The sequence below is a fragment of the Mixia osmundae genome (assembly GCF_000708205.1).
Source record: "Mixia osmundae IAM 14324 unplaced genomic scaffold scaffold_3, whole genome shotgun sequence".
NCBI lineage: Eukaryota > Fungi > Basidiomycota > Mixiomycetes > Mixiales > Mixiaceae > Mixia > Mixia osmundae.
The window spans coordinates 97,672-118,993 of NW_014575561.1; the positions used below are offsets into that span (position 1 = coordinate 97,672).

The 21,322-nt window shown below is 55.2% G+C and overlaps 9 protein-coding genes across 9 annotated transcripts; 5 read left to right on the top strand and 4 right to left on the bottom strand.

Annotated features, from left to right (window-relative positions):
* Window positions 1-9: 9 nt before the first annotated feature.
* On the bottom strand, window positions 10-2,730 carry L969DRAFT_93051 (uncharacterized protein; the record flags this gene model as incomplete). The annotated part of the gene is made up of 6 exons (XM_014713651.1): window positions 10-367; window positions 420-1,311; window positions 1,368-1,644; window positions 1,714-1,769; window positions 1,820-2,631; window positions 2,684-2,730. 6 exons carry the CDS (start codon window positions 2,728-2,730, stop codon window positions 10-12), a joined length of 2,442 nt encoding a protein of 813 aa, XP_014569137.1.
* Window positions 2,731-2,912: 182 nt separating this feature from the next.
* On the top strand, window positions 2,913-5,812 carry L969DRAFT_616538 (uncharacterized protein; the record flags this gene model as incomplete). Its single annotated transcript, XM_014713652.1, has 12 exons — window positions 2,913-3,128; window positions 3,189-3,244; window positions 3,301-3,376; window positions 3,432-3,514; window positions 3,573-3,654; window positions 3,720-3,876; window positions 3,934-4,079; window positions 4,139-4,759; window positions 4,819-5,046; window positions 5,111-5,296; window positions 5,354-5,492; window positions 5,551-5,812. 12 exons carry the CDS (start codon window positions 2,913-2,915, stop codon window positions 5,688-5,690), a joined length of 2,130 nt encoding a protein of 709 aa, XP_014569138.1. The 3' UTR covers window positions 5,691-5,812.
* Window positions 5,813-5,934: 122 nt separating this feature from the next.
* L969DRAFT_46108 (uncharacterized protein) lies at window positions 5,935-7,215 on the top strand (the record flags this gene model as incomplete). The annotated part of the gene is made up of 5 exons (XM_014713653.1): window positions 5,935-6,036; window positions 6,091-6,431; window positions 6,483-6,542; window positions 6,595-6,805; window positions 6,862-7,215. 5 exons carry the CDS (start codon window positions 5,935-5,937, stop codon window positions 7,213-7,215), a joined length of 1,068 nt encoding a protein of 355 aa, XP_014569139.1.
* A 280-nt stretch (window positions 7,216-7,495) lies between these two features.
* L969DRAFT_85663 (uncharacterized protein) lies at window positions 7,496-10,296 on the top strand. Its single transcript, XM_014713654.1, has 12 exons — window positions 7,496-7,552; window positions 7,679-7,759; window positions 7,852-7,969; window positions 8,017-8,131; window positions 8,190-8,242; window positions 8,294-8,380; window positions 8,430-8,601; window positions 8,659-8,986; window positions 9,051-9,395; window positions 9,450-9,685; window positions 9,741-9,950; window positions 9,996-10,296. Exons 1-12 carry the CDS (start codon window positions 7,525-7,527, stop codon window positions 10,221-10,223), a joined length of 2,001 nt encoding a protein of 666 aa, XP_014569140.1. The 5' UTR covers window positions 7,496-7,524; the 3' UTR covers window positions 10,224-10,296.
* Window positions 10,297-10,379: 83 nt separating this feature from the next.
* On the bottom strand, window positions 10,380-10,979 carry L969DRAFT_15857 (uncharacterized protein; the record flags this gene model as incomplete). The annotated part of the gene is made up of 3 exons (XM_014713517.1): window positions 10,380-10,537; window positions 10,588-10,708; window positions 10,761-10,979. The coding sequence occupies 3 exons, from the start codon at window positions 10,977-10,979 to the stop codon at window positions 10,380-10,382; spliced, it is 498 nt and encodes a 165-aa protein (XP_014569003.1).
* Window positions 10,980-11,453: 474 nt separating this feature from the next.
* L969DRAFT_335629 (uncharacterized protein) lies at window positions 11,454-12,722 on the bottom strand. Its single transcript, XM_014713655.1, has 6 exons — window positions 12,430-12,722; window positions 12,260-12,377; window positions 12,183-12,205; window positions 12,005-12,131; window positions 11,559-11,955; window positions 11,454-11,488 (listed from the first exon to the last, which is right to left on the bottom strand). Exons 1-5 carry the CDS (start codon window positions 12,622-12,624, stop codon window positions 11,876-11,878), a joined length of 543 nt encoding a protein of 180 aa, XP_014569141.1. The 5' UTR covers window positions 12,625-12,722; the 3' UTR covers window positions 11,454-11,488; window positions 11,559-11,875.
* A 599-nt stretch (window positions 12,723-13,321) lies between these two features.
* On the top strand, window positions 13,322-16,400 carry L969DRAFT_46436 (uncharacterized protein; the record flags this gene model as incomplete). The annotated part of the gene is made up of 13 exons (XM_014713656.1): window positions 13,322-13,455; window positions 13,515-13,581; window positions 13,636-13,717; window positions 13,778-13,800; window positions 13,890-14,065; window positions 14,113-14,621; window positions 14,670-14,723; window positions 14,791-14,844; window positions 14,972-15,132; window positions 15,192-15,251; window positions 15,305-15,928; window positions 15,979-16,117; window positions 16,141-16,400. Coding segments are annotated over 13 exons (2,343 nt in total), but the record flags the coding sequence as incomplete, so codon positions are not given.
* Window positions 16,401-16,950: 550 nt separating this feature from the next.
* Window positions 16,951-19,196, bottom strand: L969DRAFT_15861 (uncharacterized protein; the record flags this gene model as incomplete). The annotated part of the gene is made up of 2 exons (XM_014713518.1): window positions 16,951-17,760; window positions 17,817-19,196. 2 exons carry the CDS (start codon window positions 19,194-19,196, stop codon window positions 16,951-16,953), a joined length of 2,190 nt encoding a protein of 729 aa, XP_014569004.1.
* An 896-nt stretch (window positions 19,197-20,092) lies between these two features.
* L969DRAFT_46006 (uncharacterized protein) lies at window positions 20,093-20,802 on the top strand (the record flags this gene model as incomplete). Its single annotated transcript, XM_014713657.1, has 3 exons — window positions 20,093-20,122; window positions 20,166-20,508; window positions 20,567-20,802. 3 exons carry the CDS (start codon window positions 20,093-20,095, stop codon window positions 20,800-20,802), a joined length of 609 nt encoding a protein of 202 aa, XP_014569143.1.
* Window positions 20,803-21,322: the final 520 nt, after the last annotated feature.

Below are 21,322 nucleotides of genomic sequence, written 5' to 3' on the forward strand. Positions count from 1 at the left end.
AGTACAACATCATCTACGCTTCGCAGGCGGCGTATCGTCCACCTCGCCCTCAGCTTTACGCTTCGCTGAGCTGGCTTCTTCGACGACAGACGGCGGAGGCGTACTCGCTCTTTGAGCAGATCGATTGACAGAGTGAGGCATAAAGGCAGGTGCGGCTTTGATTGATCGGAAGCCTGCTTTCGGCTTCGGACTGTCGTCACGAGATTCGATAGTGCCGGGCTGAGTAGCAAGAGTGGGCGTCAAGTTGACGATAGCATCTTGTGCAATTATTGCCGGCTGGCCAGACGCTTTCGACTCTTTCGTGCGCTTGGGAGCAGTCTTGCCAGATCGCAGAGTATCTGCAAAGTTGTCCGTCATAGGTGCAGCACTGTATGTGCCTATCAGCTTTGTATCACTTATTCTCAAGCTCAGGGACGTACTCTCTGTTGCCGACACTGAGAACCATGGTGGCCGAGCCCAATCGCTCCTGACGAGCAGCGAAAGCGTTCATGGTCGACAAAGGTGTATCGGATGCAGCCATGGCTTCGCGCTTTCTCTCCTCTTCAATCTGCTTGAGTCGCTTGGCCCGCTTAGCAGTGCCGCTTCCTTTGCCATGGAAGTGATGCGAGAGTGCCTTCCAAGCTTCCTTGGGGGTCATAGAACGACCAAACTCATCGGTATACTGGATATTGACATTGGGTTTGTAGTCTCTGAAACTATCCAGAGACTGTCGAGCGGCTGCGATTTCTCTCTGCCTGTTCTCATACTCGCGTTGATGTTGATCTTTGCTCGTGCCAGCAGCTCGCGAAGCGGCTCTTTCTTGCAACCTCTGCAATTCTTCGAGCCGTCTCTCTGCAATCCAGCGAGACTTCTGCCTCGAGTCCTCGTCTGCTTTGCGTTCTTCATCCGTCATCGGCTTGACGAGGCCGCGCTGACGAAGCAGAGCAAGCGTAGCAGCCATACCGCCACTGACCAATTTCTCATTGGCAGTACTGGGCAAAGCCTCGTCCTCTTCCACCTTGATTCCTTCTTGCTCTTCGCCCTCCTCTGCCTGACTCGCTAGCTGCATCTCAGTATCGGGATCGAGTTCGCCGGCCTCTATCAGATCCTTGATGTTGACTCGCTTGACTTCTTCTGTAGAGTCTACGAGCATCTCTTGCGGCGTTTCTGATTTGACACGCGGTCTCCGAGCGGGTTGTGCAGCTGCGCGTTCGAGTGAGATGCCCTTCACGAATTCGGTCGTATCGTCAAAGATGAGACCGCCCGAGCTATCTTCGTTTGGATCGCGCATGACTGCGTCCGGCGTTGCTCTCGCGGTCTTCTCTTCCAGCACTGCGACACGCCGCTGACACTCAGCACGATTGAGCTGACTCGATCGGGGCACTCGCCTTGTGACGCTATTTCTTCGGCACGCAAGACAGGCCGACGCTTGAGCTGCGCACGACGTTGTCGAGCAAGAGCAGCTTGGAGCTCATCATCATCTACAAGGGTGGACTCGTCGAGCGCTTCGACTTGTCTCCTCCTTGCAGCAGTGGACTTGTGCTCCTCTACTTGCATCTTGTCTTCTGCTGGCAGACCAGCAGAGATGGATGCAAGGCTTGGTCTGATGTCTGCCTCCAGGTCATCCGATGTTTTGCGAGTCGCTTTTGGCTTTGGACGCCTTTTCTACATGCACAGAATCAGCTGCTTGCTCTTGTAAGATCCATCGCTACAAGATGGAGATGGGAGACTTACTTTTACTTTGAAGCCCTTCTCTCCTTCTTGCAAGTAATCGGACGCTTCCAAGTTCTCTGCGTGACCACGTCAGCCCATAACTGCGCGAAGATGCGAGTGAACAGACTGATGAAAGAAAGGTCGACGCGCCGACGAGTGTGGTCGTTGGCAGCGGCATTTTTAGCTAACTGACGAGCTTGAATAGCCTGAGCAGATTGAGACTCCTCTCCTCCCAGTCTGAAGCCAGACTGTTCTTTGCCGTTGATGTCCTCGTCGTACTTTGAGAGCACCTTGCGCGTAGATGCGCCCGGCTTGCGCAGGTCCTCGTCATCTTCAAGGAACTCTTCGTCGTCGTAGCCAGTATATGCAGACTTCTTTTGCTTCGACTTGACACGCTCGTCATGCTTGGCGTTCTCCTCGAGGTTGAGATTGTGAAGCTCATCGTCGCCGCCGTCGAGTATCGCCCCGTCTTTGAGGGTGAGGATGATGCCTTCCTCGCCGAGCGAATCAAATTGATCGATGTCGTGAGAGACCTTGATACCCTTGAGGTCCTGCTCGGTGTACTTGCTTGCCGCCTCACGCTGCTCTTTCTCCTTGAGCGCAAGAGATCTTGAGGCCTCTCTGGCCAACCGATCAGCGTTCTCCCTCTGTCTCACCCTGCTCTTCTTCAGCCAACTCAGTGTGTCCTCCTCTTCTGCATCGGCCTGACTCTCGGCCAGTGTCTTGCCCTTCAGCCTGGCTGCCAATTCTCGCTTTGTACGGATCTTGTCTAACCGTGTTTGGGCTTCCTTGGCCGCTCTCTCCTGAGCTTCTTCGGCTTTCCGAGCAGCATAGTTGGATTCTGCCTCTGCTACCTTGAGTTCGGCTTCGTTGAGCGTCGCCGGGCTGCTGGGGTCGCCATCTGCCAGAGGCGCAAGGCCTAATGACTCTCTGACTTTACTACCCGCCCATTACATGAGTCATGATAAAGGCTGACAATAGATCGACTCACTTGGTCTCTGCGAGCGTCAGGGACTCCCGACCAGTCGCATCTGTCATGCTGATGAGGCCACAGGGCGGGACGAATGAGTCGAAGATGCGTCGTCGAAGTCAATTCAGATGATAACATATGACTTCACTTGACACCTCCTGCAGCCTGCCCAGCTAACCACTTTAGCGCTCCTTCGACAGGCGTTTGCCTGGCCTTCCTCGTCTCAGCTTGGGCTTGACTGCCTGCCAAGATGGCCGAAAGGGACACTCGCACCGTCAGGGTCAAGAACAGAGCGCCCGCGCCCATCCAGATCTCAGCAGAGCAGCTGCTAAGGGAAGCCAATGAACGTCAAGAGCCCGGTGCAATTGCTCCCAAGCAGCGCATTGAGGACTTTGAGGAGCTCTCCGAGTACAGAGGAAGGAAGCGCAAGGAATTCGAAGAGACCATCAGACGGACACGATCCAACGTCAGTCTGTTGCTACTCGGCTCTCGCGCTGTGAGTTGAGTGCGCGAGGTGGATTGACAGGTACGGGCCTGGTGCAAGTACGCCAACTGGGAAGCAAGTCAGGGAGAATACGCACGGTCCGTCGCTCGTTCAGCCCGGTCGCATCGTGGCTCATCAGAACGGGCAAGGACAGTTCACGCTCCGTCTTTGAGAGAGCGCTCGACGTCGATCCCCAGGATAGATCGATATGGCTCAGCTATACCGAAGCTGTCAGTCATACTCAACCCTCACCCCGACGCTGATACTCACACGCCGAGCCTACAGGAGCTGAAGGCGCGCAATATCGCTCATGCGCGCAATCTGTTTGATCGCGCCGTGACACTTCTGCCTCGAGTCGATCAGCTATGGTATGCGCACAGAGCATGAGCATACCTTTGCAGTATACTCACGCACATTGCTGTACAGGTACAAGTATGTCTACCTGGAGGAATTGCTCGGCAACATTGCAGGCGCCCGACAAGTTTTCGAACGATGGATGGCGTGGGAGGCGAGTCATCATCATTCCCTGTTCCGCTCTTCACACAGAGCTGATCGGAGATGTATGATGCGCAGCCCAATGAGAAAGCCTGGTCGGCCTACATCAAGCTCGAGATGCGATACCAGGAAGCCGAGCGCGCTTCTGCTCTTTATGAGCGACTGGTCTCTTGTCACCCAGATCCCAAACAATGGGTCAAATGGGCCAAGTTCGAGGAAGACCGCTCCCGTCTAGGTCAGCTCACTCGCTCTGATCTGATCTACTGGACGCTGAAAGATCCGCGAATGACAGATCGGGCGAGGGAGATCTATCAGATGGCGCTAGAATTTTTCGGGGAGGAGGAAGAGCAGCTTGAGAAGGCACAAGGCATCTATGCTTCCTTTGCAAAGTTTGAGGTCCGCCACAAAGAATACGACAGAGCGCGCGTCATCTACAAGGTCAGTTGCTGGCTGACAGTATCTAGCGGACTAGCTGAAGACAGCCAAATCGCTCGCAGTATGCTTTGCAGCGATTGCCTAGGTCAAAGACGGCGTCGCTCTATGGAGCGTATACGACATTTGAGAAGCAGTTCGGCGACCGCTCAGGTATCGAGTCTACCGTTCTCGGCAAACGTCGGATACAATACGAAGAAGAATTGCAACACGAGCCGCGCAACTACGATACCTGGTTCGACTATTCGCGCCTCGAAGAAGATGCCTACATCGCCTCGCTGGACTCGGGCGAAGCGGGAGATCCAGACAGAGTGCGAGAGATCTACGAAAGAGCGATCGCTCAGATGCCTCCATCTCAAGAGAAGCGGCATTGGCGTCGCTACATCTTCCTCTTTATCAACTATGCCCTCTTCGAAGAGACTCGCACGAAAGACCTTGACAGAGCAAAAGACGTCTACGATGCCGCTCTCAAATTGATACCCCACAAGAAATTCACGTTTGCAAAGATCTGGCTACTGTACGCCTACTTTCATCTCAGGCGGCTCGACATTGCCGCTGCAAGAAAAGTACTTGGGGCGTCGATCGGGCTCTGTCCGAAAGCAAAGTTGTTCTCTGGTTACATCGAGCTTGAGATCAGACTATGCGAGTTCGATCGCTGTCGAAAGCTCTACCAACAGTTCCTGGCCGTCAGTTGGACTTCTGCTTCAGCCTGTACACATGCTGACCATGGTAGCGAGACGGACAGTTTGATCCTACGCTAGCGTCAGCTTGGATAAAGTTCACAGAGCTCGAACGGGGGCTGGGTGACGAAGAGAGAGCAAGAGCGATATATGAATTGGCGGTCGATCAAACCAGTCTCGATATGCCAGAACTACTCTGGAAGAGCTACATCGACTTTGAATACGATGAGGAGCAGTGGGATCTCGCTCGAAGGCTCTACGAACGTTTGCTCGAAAAAGCTAGCCATGTCAAGGCGCGCGCTCTCTGTGCCGTCACTATACTGTGCCAGCTGACGACAGAAGATTGTCGTTGCGCAGGTGTGGGTCAGTTTTGCTCAATTTGAAGCAACTGTCGGCAGAGCGATCGCGGCTGAAGTCCAACCTGAAGAAGTCGAAGAGCCAACAGAGGAAGCAAGGGAGGCGATCGATGCCGGACTTATTCGAGCTCGACAGGTTTTCGAGCGAGGCTACGCTGATCTCAAGCGCAAAGAGCTCAAGGAAGAGGTCACTTGCCCTACCTTACATTCGCAATAGTGTGCTGAACCGGAAGACCAATGACAGAGAGTCGTGCTCGTGGAAGCATGGCGCACGATGGAAGAGACCATCGGAGACGCAGAGGGTCTTGCCAAGGTGGACGCTCACAAGCATCGCACAGTCAAGAAGCGCAGAAAAGTTGACGAAGATGGCACGATGGAAGAATGTCAGTCCTTCGCGAGACCTCTTACTGACGTTTTGCTGAACCGGGATTGCTCCCACAGACTACGATATCATCTTTGCAGACGACGAGGCTCAGGCGAATCCGGCGAGCTTCAAGTTGCTCCAAGCTGCTCATGCCTGGGCTCAGAAGAAGGCTGCTGCTGCTGCTGCTGCGCAAGCTGCTGCTGCTGGAGCTGCGTGACGGACATGCATGTATCCCATCATTGCATCACGCGTCAAAGATTATCCCAGATCACACGACAGAGGAGTCGAAATCTATTTTGATCGCGGGCGATCGGATTCGATTGGGACGGACGGATCTCGCCGTGATGTCATTGCGTGTTTGCACCATTCCGGGCGACAGTCGACACATAAAGGTCTCGGTGAGCCGGACGTAGACTCACTCTGCCCATCTGCTGCAGTCTCGCTTTGCACAAGCAGCAAACATGTCAGGCACCTACTCTGGCATTCTGCCCATCACTTCTGGCGTCTTTACGTCCAATCAGCGAGTCGCCGATGTCGATCTCACCACCCATGGCAGTGATTTCGTACGTCGCTCTGCATTATCGGCCGAGACGCTCAGCTGACAGTGAGGCGAACAGCTTTGGGCTGTCTTCGCCATCATGTTCGTCTCCGGACTCGGCTTGACGGCATGGACTTTCACCATCAGCAGCTCGAAGCGCGCATTCCACTTTATGGGCATCGCGATCCTCTTCACCGCGTCGACGGCCTACTTCTCCATGGCAGCCGATCTGGGTGCGACGCCTATCGCTGTCGAGTTCAGAGCGAACGATCAGACACTGTACGGCGGTACTGCCAATCCGGTCACGCGAAGTATCTGGTATGTCCGATACATCGACTGGGTCATCACCACGCCTCTCTTGCTCTTGACGCTCTTGCTCGCCACCGGACTGCCGCTCTCGAGCATCTTCTTCACCATCTTGTAAGCACGACGCCGCCCGTGCATACCTGCGTTGACTTTTGATGGATATAGCATGGACGAACTGATGATTGTCACCGGTCTCGTGGGCGCACTCGTCGCTTCGCAATACAAGTAGGTTCCGGTCTTTTGGTGTTGACTTTCGGGCTAAATCGTCGATCGCAAGGTGGGGCTACTTCACATTTGGCTGCGTGGCGATGCTCTACGTCTTCTGGACTCTCGTCGGACCTGCGCGATCTGCCGCACGCGCCGTCTCGACTGAGAACCATTCTGCCTACGTCAAGGGAGCACTCACGCTCTCCTTCTTGTGGCTTCTGTATCCCATCGCATGGGGACTTGCAGACGGCGCCAATGTCATCTCGACCGATTCCGAGATGGTCAGTTCATCTACATCTGCTGCCCAACCGGGTATAGACACTGACATGTTTCGCAGGTATTCTACGGCATTCTGGACGTTCTTGCCAAGCCAGGCTTCATCTTCCTACATCTCTTCTCGCTTAAGAGCATCCCGTACGAGTCCTTCGAGCTCAGCTCAGGCCACTTCTCGACGGGTTCACACTTCCATACCGAGAAGCATCACAACGGCATCTCCGAGAAGAGCGGCAATGGCGTGAACGGCACTTCGAATGGCAATGGCAACTCTGCCGTGCCTCATGTCGCACAGACTGGCCCAGAGACCACTCATGCTGCCGGCACGAACCACCTCGGATCTACTACTGCCGCGCCATCGACCGGCGCGCCAGCGAGTCATTTCGATACGCCCGCTACCACCACCACCACGGCATAATCAACCTGCTGTGATCTCTCTTGTCCATCTAGACTGACACCATCCATGGATCGGGCTTACTCTGATATTGACCACGCGAAGATGTTAATATGTCCTTCACTAGCAAATGCAGCTCCTGTCTCTCCGGTCTGCTGTACACAACATACTGTATTTATGAAAGTGGCGCAGACGCTCGTCTGAGGATAGCAGCGAGTAGCAAACCGTCTCTTAGTACGAGTCACGGATCGCTACCACCGCGAGCGCGTCAAGCTTTTCGCGACACCGCCGCGTCGTCGCAGCAGCGCCTCGAGCGGCGGATTGCCGGCAAGCATGGCGGCATATCAGTATGACGAGACAGGTCAGTGCAAACGGGATTACCTGTTCTACTCGATCGTGGACTGATGAGCTTGTGTCTACTTCACGCTTCGCAATCAATCTCATCTTACGTCTTACCCTTGCGACGACACTGTCACGCACGCAACAGGCCAGTTCGGCTTCGTCATCGTCGCCTTTTTGGCCATCATCCTCCTACCATGGTCATACATCACTCTCAAGTCGCTCACGGGTCAGTCATACCGCGCTACAAGGCTTGCACAAGGAGCTCATCAGACTTTGAACCTTTCCGATTATTCTTCATTCTGTGCTCACACACTATAGCGGCAACGACGGCGACGAAGACTGCTCCGCCGTGTGCAGGATGGCTAGACAAGGACGAGAGCATCAAGAGATCTACAAACGGTCGACAAGGCGCGCAAAAGCCACTTCCTTGGAAAACGTATGGCAGTCCTAGCTCGTATCAGTGCTGTACTCACTCCTGCACAGGCTCATATTGCTCAGTACTGGGTGGCTCGTGTTGGCCTACTACGGTCAGCGCGTCGCAAAGATTGGACCAAACGCTGCAATTTACGATCCGTTTGCTATCCTCGGCATTTCGACTGCACGTCAAGACGCTCTCAGATGGTCACAATCCAGCTGATAGGGTCAACGCCGTGCAGAGCTTGGGTGAGAAGGAAATCAAGAGACACTACAAGCGGATGACACTCAAATTGTCAGTGCCCTAGCCTGGACAGATCTCGATGCTCACAGGTCTGCACGACAGCCATCCCGACAAAATCAAGCTCAGCGAAAACCAGACGAAGGAGCAAGCAGATGAGCACTTTGTCAATATCACAAAAGCATACAAAGCGTCTGTTCCCCTGCACACGTCACAGGCCAAGCTGATATTCGCCGTACAGTCTGACGGACGAAACTATCCGCAAGAACTTTGAGCTGTACGGTCATCCTGACGGCAAACAAGAATTCTCGATGGGCATCGCTCTTCCCAAATGGGTCGTCGAATCGCATAACAGCGGCTATGTGATCGGCATCTACGCCCTTCTATTCGGTATCGCTCTACCTTACTTTGTCGTGCGTCCTTGTTTCTCGAGCCAGCGTGACGTCCGTATGCTCATACAGCCAGTCAAGGGCCGTTGGTGGTACGGATCGCGAAAGTATACTAAAGATCAGATCCTCAATTCGACCGCCGCCACCGTCTTCACCAATCTCAAAGAAGATTCCTCCTTTTCTGACCTTCTTGAGCTCCTCGCCAGTAGCGACGAGTTCAATGGTCTCAAGCAGACCGATAGCGGAGAGTACAGCAACGTCGAAACGCAGATCAGAGTCTTGCTCAAGGCCAGAGGACGAGATCTCTCTTCCAATGCTCTGCTGCGCAAAACTCGAGCTATGCGTGCTGCCGTTCTTCTCTATGCGCATCTCTTCCGCGTCAGCATCAAGGATGCCAAGCTTCTGCAAGGTCCGTCAGATTGGCTGTCAATATGCGCAAGCAAGCTCGTATTGAGGCACTGCTGTTCGGGCAGAACGCAACGAGACAGTCTTGCTTGCGCACCAGCTGACGACAGCGCTCAGCAATGTAGCGACGGCTTACTCGTGGCTGCATACCCTGTCTCTCGTCATCTCCGTCCAGCAACGCTTGATGCAGGCTATCCATCCAACACTGCCCTCGCTACTGCAAGCTCCGGGTCTGACAATCTCGGGAGCCGAAGCAGCTGCTCGAGCCGGTATTCGAACAATGAAAGATCTAGCTCTAGCTGGCGACAAAGGCAAGGAAGTGCTCAAAGATCTCGAACCGCGCGATGCCCAGCGAGCAATCGCCATCGCACAACACTGGCCATATCTCGAGATCGAGAGCGCCCAATTCAAAGGTGAGTCGACACACTGCTGGCTGTGACGTCCGCTGACTTCAAGTCGGGTTTCAGTGACGGGCGAGAAAGTCATTACGCCTGGCTGCATTGTCGCGCTCGTACTCAAGCTTCGTCTCGTGTATCCACACAAGCCGAGTGAGAACGACGTCGAGAAGGTGTCTACCCAAGGACAGATGACAGAGACGGTCAAAGAAGGCGAGATGGAGATCAATGAGCTCATCGGCCGAAAAGCCAAGGGTGCAGATGGCGAAGAGCCTACACCCTTTGCGTGTGCGCCTCTCTTTCCTCGCGTTCGTCTCTCTCACTCATGAGCCTACTGAAATTGATGACCGGGGACTTGGACAGCATCGCAAGCCGACCTGGTCTGTCTTTGTTGGCGATCAAAAGCTGGCAAAGATCTTCGTATTGCCCGCACGATACACAGATATCGGAGCCAACTCGACGCGTACGATCAGACATACCTTCCAAGCACCGCCGGCGGCAGGCATGTTCACTTTCCAAGCGTATGTCAAGAGTGACAGCTACATCGGCACCGACGTCCAGAAAGATATGAAGGTACGCTGCCGCGCGTCCACACGACTCGCGCTGAATGAGAAGCAGATGGAGGTGATACCCTTTGAAGCACTAGACGATCTAGATGATGCGGATGATGACATCTCTGAGCCCGATGAGGACACCTTTGCTGGTCAGATGGCTCAGATGAAGGGCAAGCCTGTCAAGCGTATCCCAGCAGCTCAAGATGACGACGATGATGACGATACTTCAGACGATAGCTCAGATGATTCAGACGACTCTTCAGACTCGTCGGATTCTTCAGACTCTGACTAGTCTGTTGCATCTCTGCATGCATGCTCTGATCTCGTGTTGCGTCGAGTGCAGATCACTCCTCGGGGTCGTGTGTTACCCAGGTGAAGGCGGCATGAGTGTTGACGCAGGTCACTGCAGGGCATCACGTGTGAGTGAGACGACGAGCAATGCGCGCGGTCACCTGCTCTCTTGGAGGGGCGCACAGATGCTCGTCGATGGCAGCTTATTGCACTCTACCCAGACGCCTGCTCGGAGCGCTTCGATCTTTCTCATGTTGTAGAACCCGTCGACTTCGATGCGCCATTCGAAGATGCAGCAGTTCGCCTCGTAAAAGACTGCACAGCTTGTCTTTGATGGGCTCACCCAAGTGCATGGCAAAGCTTACAGGCTGCATCGACGACGAGGGGGATCCTGATGAGGAAGCTAATAAAGACTGCCTCGGGAAAGACGGTAGCGCTGATACGGTGGATGACTACAGATCGGGCTGGCTCCTCATCGCGATTGAGCTGGTCCACCCGCTCAATCAGTCAATCGAGTGAAGCATAAAGCCAGACGGACGACAAAGACTCGATAGTCATCAGTGTGGAGTTGTAGATCGAGCACGACGGGCGTGGGAGTCGTGTTGATCCAGAAGTCTCTCTCGATGACGGTGGCGGATTCGGCTCGCTTGAACTGATACTGACACGATGCACCGCCCTCGATGACGATCTTGTAGTTCCTCTCGAGGGCAGCAACGATGGTGATACAAGCCAGGCAGAGAGATATGAGCCACCGCATCAGTCCTGAAGACGCGGTTCTTGGTCGCGTGACTTGCATCCGGGGGTGTACGAGGCTTAGCGCTTCTGATGACATGTCAGAGCCACGGCACTTGAGTGTTATTCCTCTGCTCCTTCCTCTGTGATGCAAGATGGATGCAGGTAGTACACGTCATTGTATACAGCCCTGGTCGTCCGGATTCTCGCACTGATCCGGATCCTTGCTGGGCGAGTTCCAGTCGAATTGGCTGACAGTATCCGTGCACTTGAGCGCTGCGGTGACCTCAGCTGGGTCGAAGTCACGGCCGGATGAGGTCTTACTCGTTCTGATACGATTGCAGATCGGCGATGCTCTGCAGGTGAACCGGAAACCCTGTCGGTCGGGTGCCGTCTCCAGCCACCTAACATCCGGTCTGAGGGAGAAGTCGACTTCTGCCACCCAGTGAATCTGGCAGCAAGCGCGAAAGTAGTCATCCGCCGGAGTTTCGCGTTGTGTGATGAGTTGGACGGTCATGCTGGCGAAGAAAGCATCTGGGAACATCGAAAAGGCGATGAGTTTGCTTTGTACGCCACCACCCTTCATGATTTCGGGTCTGCGTACGCTCTGCATATAATCCATGTTGGCAATGTCCGGTCAGGCTCCGAGACACTGACGACGTATGCGTTCTCCCGGTCAAGTCTTGCGACTAGCCACGCTTCGGTTTCGTATGTTTCGACCGTAAACACGATGGCCGGTTTTGTATCACTGAGGGTGTAGCTGCATGTCGCCTGGCCGTACATGGTGACACTGTAGTACGCATTGCGACATGCACACTGCACGATGAAGAGACCAAGGAGAATGAACAGCATCGCTGAGGCTGAGGAGCGAGCGCGCAACGCCGTCGTCGCGTGAGAAGTGAGGTTTACCCCTGCAATGCGTCACAACTCGGTCTCTGATGCTGACGCTGGTTCTGGTAAGGGCGGCCAGATCAGCTCTGCAGTCTCGACGTCGCAGATGACTGTGGGAGATTCAGCGTCGGACTGATGAAGTTGGGTAGTTCCACTCGCCACCGTCTTGTAGACCTGCGCAGATTGGACCCAGATCTTGCGAGCAATGTGAGATCGGTCCTTGACGGACGCTATCGAGAGCACGCCGGCTGAGGAAGGCGTCGATCTCTGCTTGCCAAGCAAAGGTCTGCTCGGGCTTGAATCAGTCACTCGTCTCCGTGTCGATCGCGCAACGGACACAGCAATGACGCTCGAGGACTCCTTTGATGGAGTTCCTTCAGCGTGGAGGGTGGTGGAGAGTGCATATAATCTTACTTGTCTCATCAGGCTGTATGGTCAGCGTGATCGTAAAGGCGACGAAGCTCGTATGAGGCAAGGCCGAATAACCAATCACGCGAGTCTTTTGGTCGAGTGTCTTTGGGTGCCATAGCCGCTGCAGCCTTTCGTCAATGGAGCAGACAAGACTTACCGAAGAGTATACTCACAGTTGTCACATAGCGTTCTTTGAGCCATATCGCAGTCTCCGCCTTGACACAGGGCGTTTGCAGCCTGAACATGTGCCACTTTTGGCCAGAGAAGTAGCGACATTCAGCCGCTCCTTGCAAGTTGTAAGTGTACGATTCTGTCTCTGCTGCTCGCACACCGCATAGCACAAGAAGCACACAAAGCAGACTGAGCATGTTACACAAGTTTGGGATGAGCTCGTCCTTGTTTGCCGATGACGTGGACGGCGGGGCTTCATCTCTGTTTGCGGCCTCGACAACGGGTCACGACCTCACGGATGAGACTACGGAGAGCGATGGACGGTCGAAGCTGAGCACGATGATACATTGCAGACCAGCTAGCTTGTAAAGGGCCTGACGAGGCCCCGTCGGGCTATGCGTTGCGCATGCCTTCCTTGCCTGACCAACGACAATAAGGCTGTTTGCACGTGAGCCATGCTCGTGCGACTGCGTCCGAAGCTTACTCCGCCCTCGCGATCGTTGCACGTCACGAGCGACTTGTCATGAGCACAGCCTACGTCATCGTCGCCGTCGCCGCAAACAGGTGTTTGGCCACCCGTGACGGTGCCGGCGGATGCGCCCTGTTGAGCCTCGACATGAGCAGCGGCGATCAGAATGCTTAGCACGAGTGTCGAGGAGAAGCTTGCTTGCGATGAGACCCGCGATGCTGCTGCTGAACAAGAGGATGGGTGAGGATCTAGATGACGTTGCAAGCAGGAGCACCTGACGAGTTGACTTTTGCCCGTCGCGATCGTCTTTTTTTTTGCCGTCACCTGCTCGGAGCATCGATCTGTCGCCGTCGCATCAGTCGCAAGATGGTATGCAGCGCACCCTTCTCTAGCGACAGTCGGCATGCAGACTCATCCCCGGCTGGCAGGGCAAAGCAAAGAAGACGCGGACAGCTTCAGTGAAGCGAATGATCAAGACGACCGACGAGAGGCTGAAGGCCAACGCAGCCAAGTCGGCAGAGAAGCTCGAAAAGTCAAAAGCTCAGCAAGTCAAGCATGTGTAAGGCGACTCCACGCGAGTCTGTCATCGATTCGGCTGAACGAGCGGTCTCGTGCCAGAGCCCAGATGCCGAGTTCAATGTTCATGTCGCACAACACGGCACTCGCGCCGCCCTATAGAGTCCTCGTGCGCATGCAGCATCGTCAATTTCGAACGCTCGACTGACCTTCGGATGCGCAGGTCGACACCAATTTCATCAATCTCTCACTAGAAGAGCGGATAGAGATGATGAGAGGCATGATGGACTGTCTCTATGCCAAGTGTTAGTCTTGCTCGGCTCTGTCAGTTTTCCTCAGACTGACGATCTGGACTGTGTTGACAGGCATACCATGCATCAGTGACTGCGTCATGGCCGAGATAGAAAAGTTAGGGCCAAAGTTTCGTCTAGCGCTCAGGTGCGCCGCTGTCGCTGCAGACCTCCTGGATGACGAGAGCTGATGAGCATCGCAGGGTGGCGAAAGATCCACGCTTCGAACGTCTGCCATGCTCTCACCGGGGTTCCTATGCAGACGACTGCATTGTCGATCGAGTCACGAGCCATCGGTGCTACGTCGTCGCCACCTGTGACCGCGCTCTACGGCGTCGGCTGCGCAAGATTCCCGGCGTGCCGGTGAGCATGACCGGACCTGCCGCTTGGGGATACTTACGCATGCCCAGCTCATGTACATCAGCAAGAAGAGATACGCCATTGAAAGACTGCCGGATATGGGCGTACCGTCCTGAGCGTTCTTTGTCGTCCTCGCTCGCTTGTCACCTCGTCACCCAATACGAGCCGGCACAGGTCAGCATTCACAGCTCTGTTGCTCATTGTACTCTGCTCCTACTGGCCGCTCTGGCATCGCGTCATGAACTGCGTCTCGCTGCATCTCAAGACGAGAAATATGATACGGTCTCATCGGTCGCTCTTGACTCATGCGTAGATCACAAGCGCATCCCCAAACACAAAAGTCCGCCATACACCGCACGGAGCCAAAGCAGCTTGAAGATTTGTCTTGCCTCAGATACCCCGTACTATATCACAGACACCGCGTATCGATTCGATCTGCCTCTTCCGCTCGCTAGCTTTGCGAAGTGCTCACTCAGAAGGGATCAAGACTACAACACCGATGCGCTACTTCATCCTCCTCGCCCTCGCTTCCTTCGCTGCTGGCACCGTTCTGCCTGTCGTGCGTACCCAAGCACGTGTTTAGGCTATTTGGCTCACGTTTCAGCAGGCCACATGTACGGTCAGCGGCGCCAAGTGCATCGGCCACAACTTGAGCTCAACGGTATGTTCGAGGAGTGTGGGCCATACAGGCCGACAGGCCAAGTGCACTGCTGACGCTCTTGTGGCAGCAATGCTGCCGCTGCACAAAAGATCCGCACTTCAACTATTGCGACGGTTGCTGGGTCCTCGGCGAGTTCTGCGATGTCCCTGCGTGACCGCGTGTGAGAATGTGACTGCAACGCAAGCCAATGAGACCGTCGCCGCCGTGAGCGTGCACGAGCTTGTCGCGTCGATGGCATTGAGGACAAGGCGAGACTGCAAGCTCGTCTCGAGGTGAAGGCATGCCCGAGCTCGCAGAGGTAGAGCGTGCCCGAGGCATCCTCGAGCGAGTCTCTCTCGGCAAGACGATCACACAGTGCCAGACGCTAGAGGACACGATCGTGTATGCCGATGCAACCCATACCGACTTTGTCAGCCGAGCGCAACTCAGCAAGACGTCTGCTTTGCTGAGTGTGAATCTGTATGACAGGCTGCAGAGCTCCTTGATCGCAGAGTCGAACTCGTCGGCCGGACGGGCAAGCAGTTCTACGTTCGTCCTCGGGTGCCACCGACGAGGATTGGCTCTTAATCCTCAGAGAGCAGATGGTGCTCTCCCATCCCAGCAAGCCCACCGTCTCTGCGCTTTGGCACTTTGGCATGTCGGGCGCATGCCAGATCAGAGGCGAAGAGAGCAATTACTACAGAAAGAAGCCCAAGAATGAACTCAACAGCGACGGCGCACCTTGGCCTCCACGGTTCTGGAAAGCCTGTCTCACCTTTGATGACGGATCAGAATGGGCCTTTATGGACGCAAGACGACTCGGAAGGATAAGGCTCATAAGGGATAGTGATCCTAGGCTCCATCCGCCCATGTCACTCCTCGCACCCGACGCTTTGCTCGACTTGCCACCCGTGCCCGAATTTGCAACTGCTCTCAGAAAACGAACAGCTCCCGTCAAAGCTATCTTGCTCGATCAGAACGGCGTCGTGTCTGGTTTGGGCAACTGGCTCGTCGATGAGTTCTTCTACCAATCCCGCATACACCCTGGCCAGCGGGGCGCAACACTCCATGATGATCAGATCGAAGCTCTGCACGAGACGATTCGGTACGTTCTCAAGACGGCAGTGGAAGCCAATGCAGACCATCGTACTTTCCCAAAGACCTGGCTCTTTGCCAATCGATGGGGCAAAGGTCGAGCCAAAGCGCCCGAAGTCACTCTGGCAGGCGTCTTACCAGAATCAGCTGAGTCATCGCTGATCGCGGAAGTCACCTCTAGGTTGACGGTAGCACGGCTCCGATCACTTTCGAGACGATAGGCGGTCGAACGACAGCTATCGTCAAATCCCTTCAGAAGCTCAGAGCTCTGCCTATACTTGACGAAGCAGAGGTAGACGGTAAACCTGCCAAGAAGGCAAGTCGGAAGGCCGCTCCTCATCAGCCAGACTCGCTGAGCGCTTTCACCAGGCCAAGAAACGCAAGATTGATACGAAATCAGAAGAGGGCGTACCAGACGATGCCCAACTGGTCGAGGCCACCCGTACTGTCACGGAAGTCTCCAGTACGAGCAATGCTCGCAAGCGCAAGACAAGAAGCACGACTACCACTCTTACTGTCAAGACTGATGCTCCGATAGAGTCTGTTGAGCCGCCAGTCCCTAAAGGAGCCCGCAAGAGCAAGCGGAAGCGCTCAGCTGTATAGTCGAACCAATGCATGCTCTCTGATATGCTCCCATCCAAGCCAAGTGTCGACCCAAGCATGGCAAGACAGACGAGCGGCGATAAAACGAGTTCATTATTTCTTCACAGGGTCGTTACAGTCGGACAAATGGACAGACAACATTGACGCGCCTGCGCGCTCCGCCGCTCCGTCGTGACCGGGCCCTAACAACTCGAGGCCATTGGATGCGCGGTCTCCGAATGCTATACTCTTCGGCCTGACGAGTCAGACGAGTGCGAGACAGAGAGATGATGCTGAAGTTGATCGTCGTGAAAGAGAGCTGATGCGTGCCAGTCATGTTTCGATGATGATGTTGGAAAAAGCGACGGAGACCTTCGTATCTTGCTCGTGAGGCAGCGAGTTGCTGGGTGTACACGAGACTTGGGTATCCCTATGAGCTTCCGATAACCCCTCCTGGAAAAAGTGTGTGAGTGTGAGTGTTGCCTTTCAATAAGTATGGCGTGCGGGTGAAAGTGCGAGTGAATAAATGCGCTCCTTGCGCGGTCATAGCATGACATCTGCGGCCGCTCGGTTATCGAGCGGCTACGGCCTGTCGACTGCGGTAGCCCCGGACCCATGGATGATCTTTGACTTGCTCGATTGTCATTCGCGCATCTGGGTTTGTCTGCAGGCATCCTGCCAGCAGGTTTTGACAATCGTGTGACATTGGAGCCTTTGGCTTGTTCATTTTGCCCGCGATGGCTTGCAGCGGATCGCTGAAGGGTGATTCGCCAGTGATCAGGATGGACAGCAGGATCCCGAGTGACCAGACCTCAGCAGGCTGACTTCTGTACGCTTCGCCGCGCAGAATCTCTGCAGATGCAAAGTTGACGGTGCCGTAGAAGCGGTTGTAAAAAGGTGGCGGCTTGCGCGGATCCGAGATGACGGCAGATCCAAAGTCGATGAGCTTGACGCGGAAATGCATGTCGACCACAATGTTCTCGTCCTTGAGATCTCTGTGTTGTACTCCAATGCCAGCTAGGTAGTGGACGACGTCGACGACCTGCGCAAAGATGTATCGGGCAGTGTCCTCGCCAAAGCGCGAGTGTTGCTCGATACATTCGAACAGGTCACAAGACGATCGCCTGATCATTGGTGGTGCTGCCGGCGGGCTCAGAGAGTGGGCAGACATCATCTTGGGCGCACTAGGTCGCACGGAAGTGAGTGATGATGATTTGAGCGCGAGCGGTGATGAATCAGGTGCAAGCGACGCGTTGAGCGTGGACGGTGACTGGACAGTTTGTTTACCGGCAACAGCCGAAGCTAGGCTCGGTAAAGAGCAGGGTGTAGTATTGTTAGTCTTCTCAGGCGCTTGCCACGGGGTTCCATGGTGCTCCATGATCTAGGGATCAGGTGCGTGTCAATAATGCGCAAGCACAGGCAGAGCGGTGAACGTACGAGATAGAAGTATTTCGAATCTTCGAACAGATCGACAAAGCCAACAACGCCAGGATGACGAACGGCACGGAGAACGTAGGCCTCCATCGGTATGAGCTTGTCACCGGCAGCGGCTTGACCACCGTGGCCACCATCCCAGTTCTTGATCTTGACCCAGCCGTGAGAAGGTACCTTGTCGCGGTAGATGAACTTGACAGCAACATTGGCGCCGTCAACGTTGCGAATTGCACGAACAACAAAGCCGAATCCGCCTGCGCCGAGCTCCTCGACGATAGTATACTGCGCCGCGAAGCGAGGATGCATACGATAGGTAGCGAGAGCGCGACCAGACACGGTCGTCTGCTGATGTGTCTCGCCAAAAGTAGCTGCTGGTGGTGTGATGGCAGGCGTGAGCGGCGCACCCTGGTTAAACGCCTGTTGCTGTTGCATTGCCTCGCGGTGCTCGCGCTCACGCTCTTGCTGCAGCAGGCGTTTTGCCTCATGCTGCTCTTGCTGGCGTCGCTGCTCAACGAGCTGATCGTGGCTGAGCTGACTCTGCTCGATATCGCGTGGAGTCAAAGGCGGCGTAAGGGGCGCAGGGAAAGGGAAGCTTGTCGCGTTGGAGTAGACCTTCTTGCCCTTGGACGAGCCGGTAGCACCGCTGCTTGACCGCCTGTCCAATGGTGATGAGGTTAGATGGGCAGCAGAGCTCTGCGCCTCTCTGTACTTTTGCGATGCCAGACTTGACGCCGAAGCTGAGGGAGTGACAAAGATGTAGCTCGATTCAATGTCCATCTCTGAGATCTCGGAATCGTCAGATTGGGCCGTCGAGCGGATAGAGTCAGCAAAGGGTGTTGGCGGTGTGATGGGACCCTTTGGCCAGCTAGGCTGAGTACCGCCTAGCCGAGTATCGTCTGGTTGGGCGATGAGCACGGCGGGCGATGGCAGTGCGTATCTTGAATTTGTGTTCTTCTTGGTGCTGAACTTGTCGCTGCAGCCAGAGGTGTCGATGAGCAGTCGCGGTGTCTGTGACGCGTGTGCAAACGGAGCAGACGCATCGATGTCACCAAGTACGCTCGCTCGATCTGATTGCAAAGTGGGCGAGGTGCTGGCGGAGACCATCTGAGTAGGTGAGGAACTCGTCGTTGGTGATGAGCAGAGCATGCCAGGCTGATGATGATGAGAGGTCGGACTGATCGTCATGGCGCTCCTCGGAGTCGCAGTGCCGCTTCGAGGGACCGGACTGCCTGCAGAGGCCGCGTGTCTTGGCGATACCTGACGACGATGGGGACCGGCTTGGGAGCTCGTCATGTTGTCCGAGATGTCCATCGCGTCGCTACCGGCAGCGCGCGAGATGAAAGGGTCCGATGAGGAAGCTGGCATGATGGCTACAGCGTGCATCTTGATAACGGTCTTGATGTCAGGTGCGCGTGATGATGTAGCTGTGATGTGGATGATCTAGCGTGACGCTGTATGATCGCGATGATTTATGTTGCTGCCGACTGGGATGCCGGAGGCTTCTATGTGAGCAAGTCTCGTAGCTGTGGGTGCTACACGCTCGGACTACATGTCAGCGAGCGCTCGATCCTTGCACGATCGTGCGGAAGCAAGAAGCTCACTAATTGTGGTCTACCGGTGAACGTCCGAGGGCTGGGTTACCTTCGATCCGCTTCTGGGTCTAAGATGCGCGGCCGTTCTTTCTAGATTGTCATCTCTCGAGAAGAAGCGAATGGCTCGGCGGCAATGTATGGGCTGGGATACTTTCTCTAAGGTGACGAAGGAGGGCAGATCAGCTTATGCTCGGACAATCTTGCGCGGACATGACACGAGGAGGGCAGTGCGCAATGGTGATGTGTGCTCGCAGAGGATGATGGCTCGAGCGAGCATTGATGCGGAAGCGAACAGACGCAAGAGTGAAGGCGGTCCGTGATTTGCGAGATTGCAGAGAGCATACATCGAGGGAAGTTGCTCCATGACGATTTGAGTTGGTCCTAGCCAACGTGAAAGTCAAAGCTGAAGGCTACCATGAAAGGCACGCCGCTTTGTCCTTGTCGCAGATCGACGATCACGCGCACGTAATCAAAGGGCTGGTCGCTCGAAGGCGTGGCGCCCGTAGTGAGGATACCGTGCACAAAGAGGAATGCGAGAGGATCAAAGGCAAGTACGAGTCGAGTCGGGACCGAGGGCGAGCAGAGTGGAGCACGATTGGAAGAGGAGGAAAACTCACAACGCGTCAATTTGTCGGTCCGGACAATATAAGGGACAGCGAGCAGGCACGAGCGATATGTCGCCCAGCGATGCGAGCGAATGGTGATATCAACCGGGCGGTGTCACAAGCACGTGTCGTATGCGACAGCGCTTTGGTTGTAGTACTGTGTCACTCTGTTCCACACGGCACCCTTTTTGCCAGATTACACCGAGCTGACCAGACAGACAGACGAGAACGGAACGTCTCCACTCTCGCAGGCAAGGCCGCCTGGTAGTAGTGGCGAGCGGGAGCCGTGGTCGCACGGACAGCGGATCGATTCAATCAGCTGGGTCGGCCCAGCAAACTGTTTTTCGCGTGGCTTAAACCTCGCCAGGGATGCGGATCACCTGCCGCTGCACAGACGGTGCAAGAGATCTACAGTGCCTCGTGTAGTGGTAGTCCTATGCTTCGGTCGTGGAGCGAGACTGCGATGTGGGTGCACTGTTTGCTGGCTCGACCAGGCTTGTGGCCCGTTTATCGAAGCACGGAAGTTGCTGTCACACTGTGGACTTGCTCCTCGCAGTCGTCCTTGACGGAGACACCCACGTCTTCCTGCTCTCCTGGGTCTCACGCGAAATGAGAGTGCGATCAAGACGGCCAGACCTCTCGATGGCGGCGGAGGATGAGGCGGATTCGGTTCAGCTGTCTGCTCCTGGCTATCTCGATATCGGAGAGTGGGACAGCCTCCTTTTTGGTGGTCTGGCTGCTGCTCGTCAGGATCGACAGATCAGGGAGCCGTCATGGAGTAATGCTAATTAGGCCAGCTCTGCAACCCACAAGCTCCTGCCTGCCCGCTCTCTATGCCTCTTTGCTGCAATGTACGGCTTGTCCTTCAGGAGACTTGCCCGTCCGAGAACTCTCCATCGCTCATCGAAATGTGATCCAATCGAGCGGCATGGTTTGTCCAATTCGCCCTTGCTAGCAAAAACAAGCGTGCCGTGCCCTCCTTTCGCTGCCCGAGGCGCGCGTGATGAACCCAGTCTCCGCCTTGCAAGGCGCGTGCAAACGCATTTCCTGCACGCGACATCCCCCTTATCGAATGCTATGCCTTCACTACAAAGCCACTTTGTAGATCTTTTTGAGACGCGTCGCCCATTTGTGAACCGACGCGACGCCAGCGCTGCTGTGGGGCAGAATGCTTGATCCGACGCTTCGGACACTTCAGAATCTTGAATTAGTTCCAGACCTTTGCGCACTCAGGAGCACGATTGCATCTTCGCCATCTTCTGGACTGTTCTTGATTGTTCGCGCCTCTGCTCCGCGGCCAGACGGCGCCCGC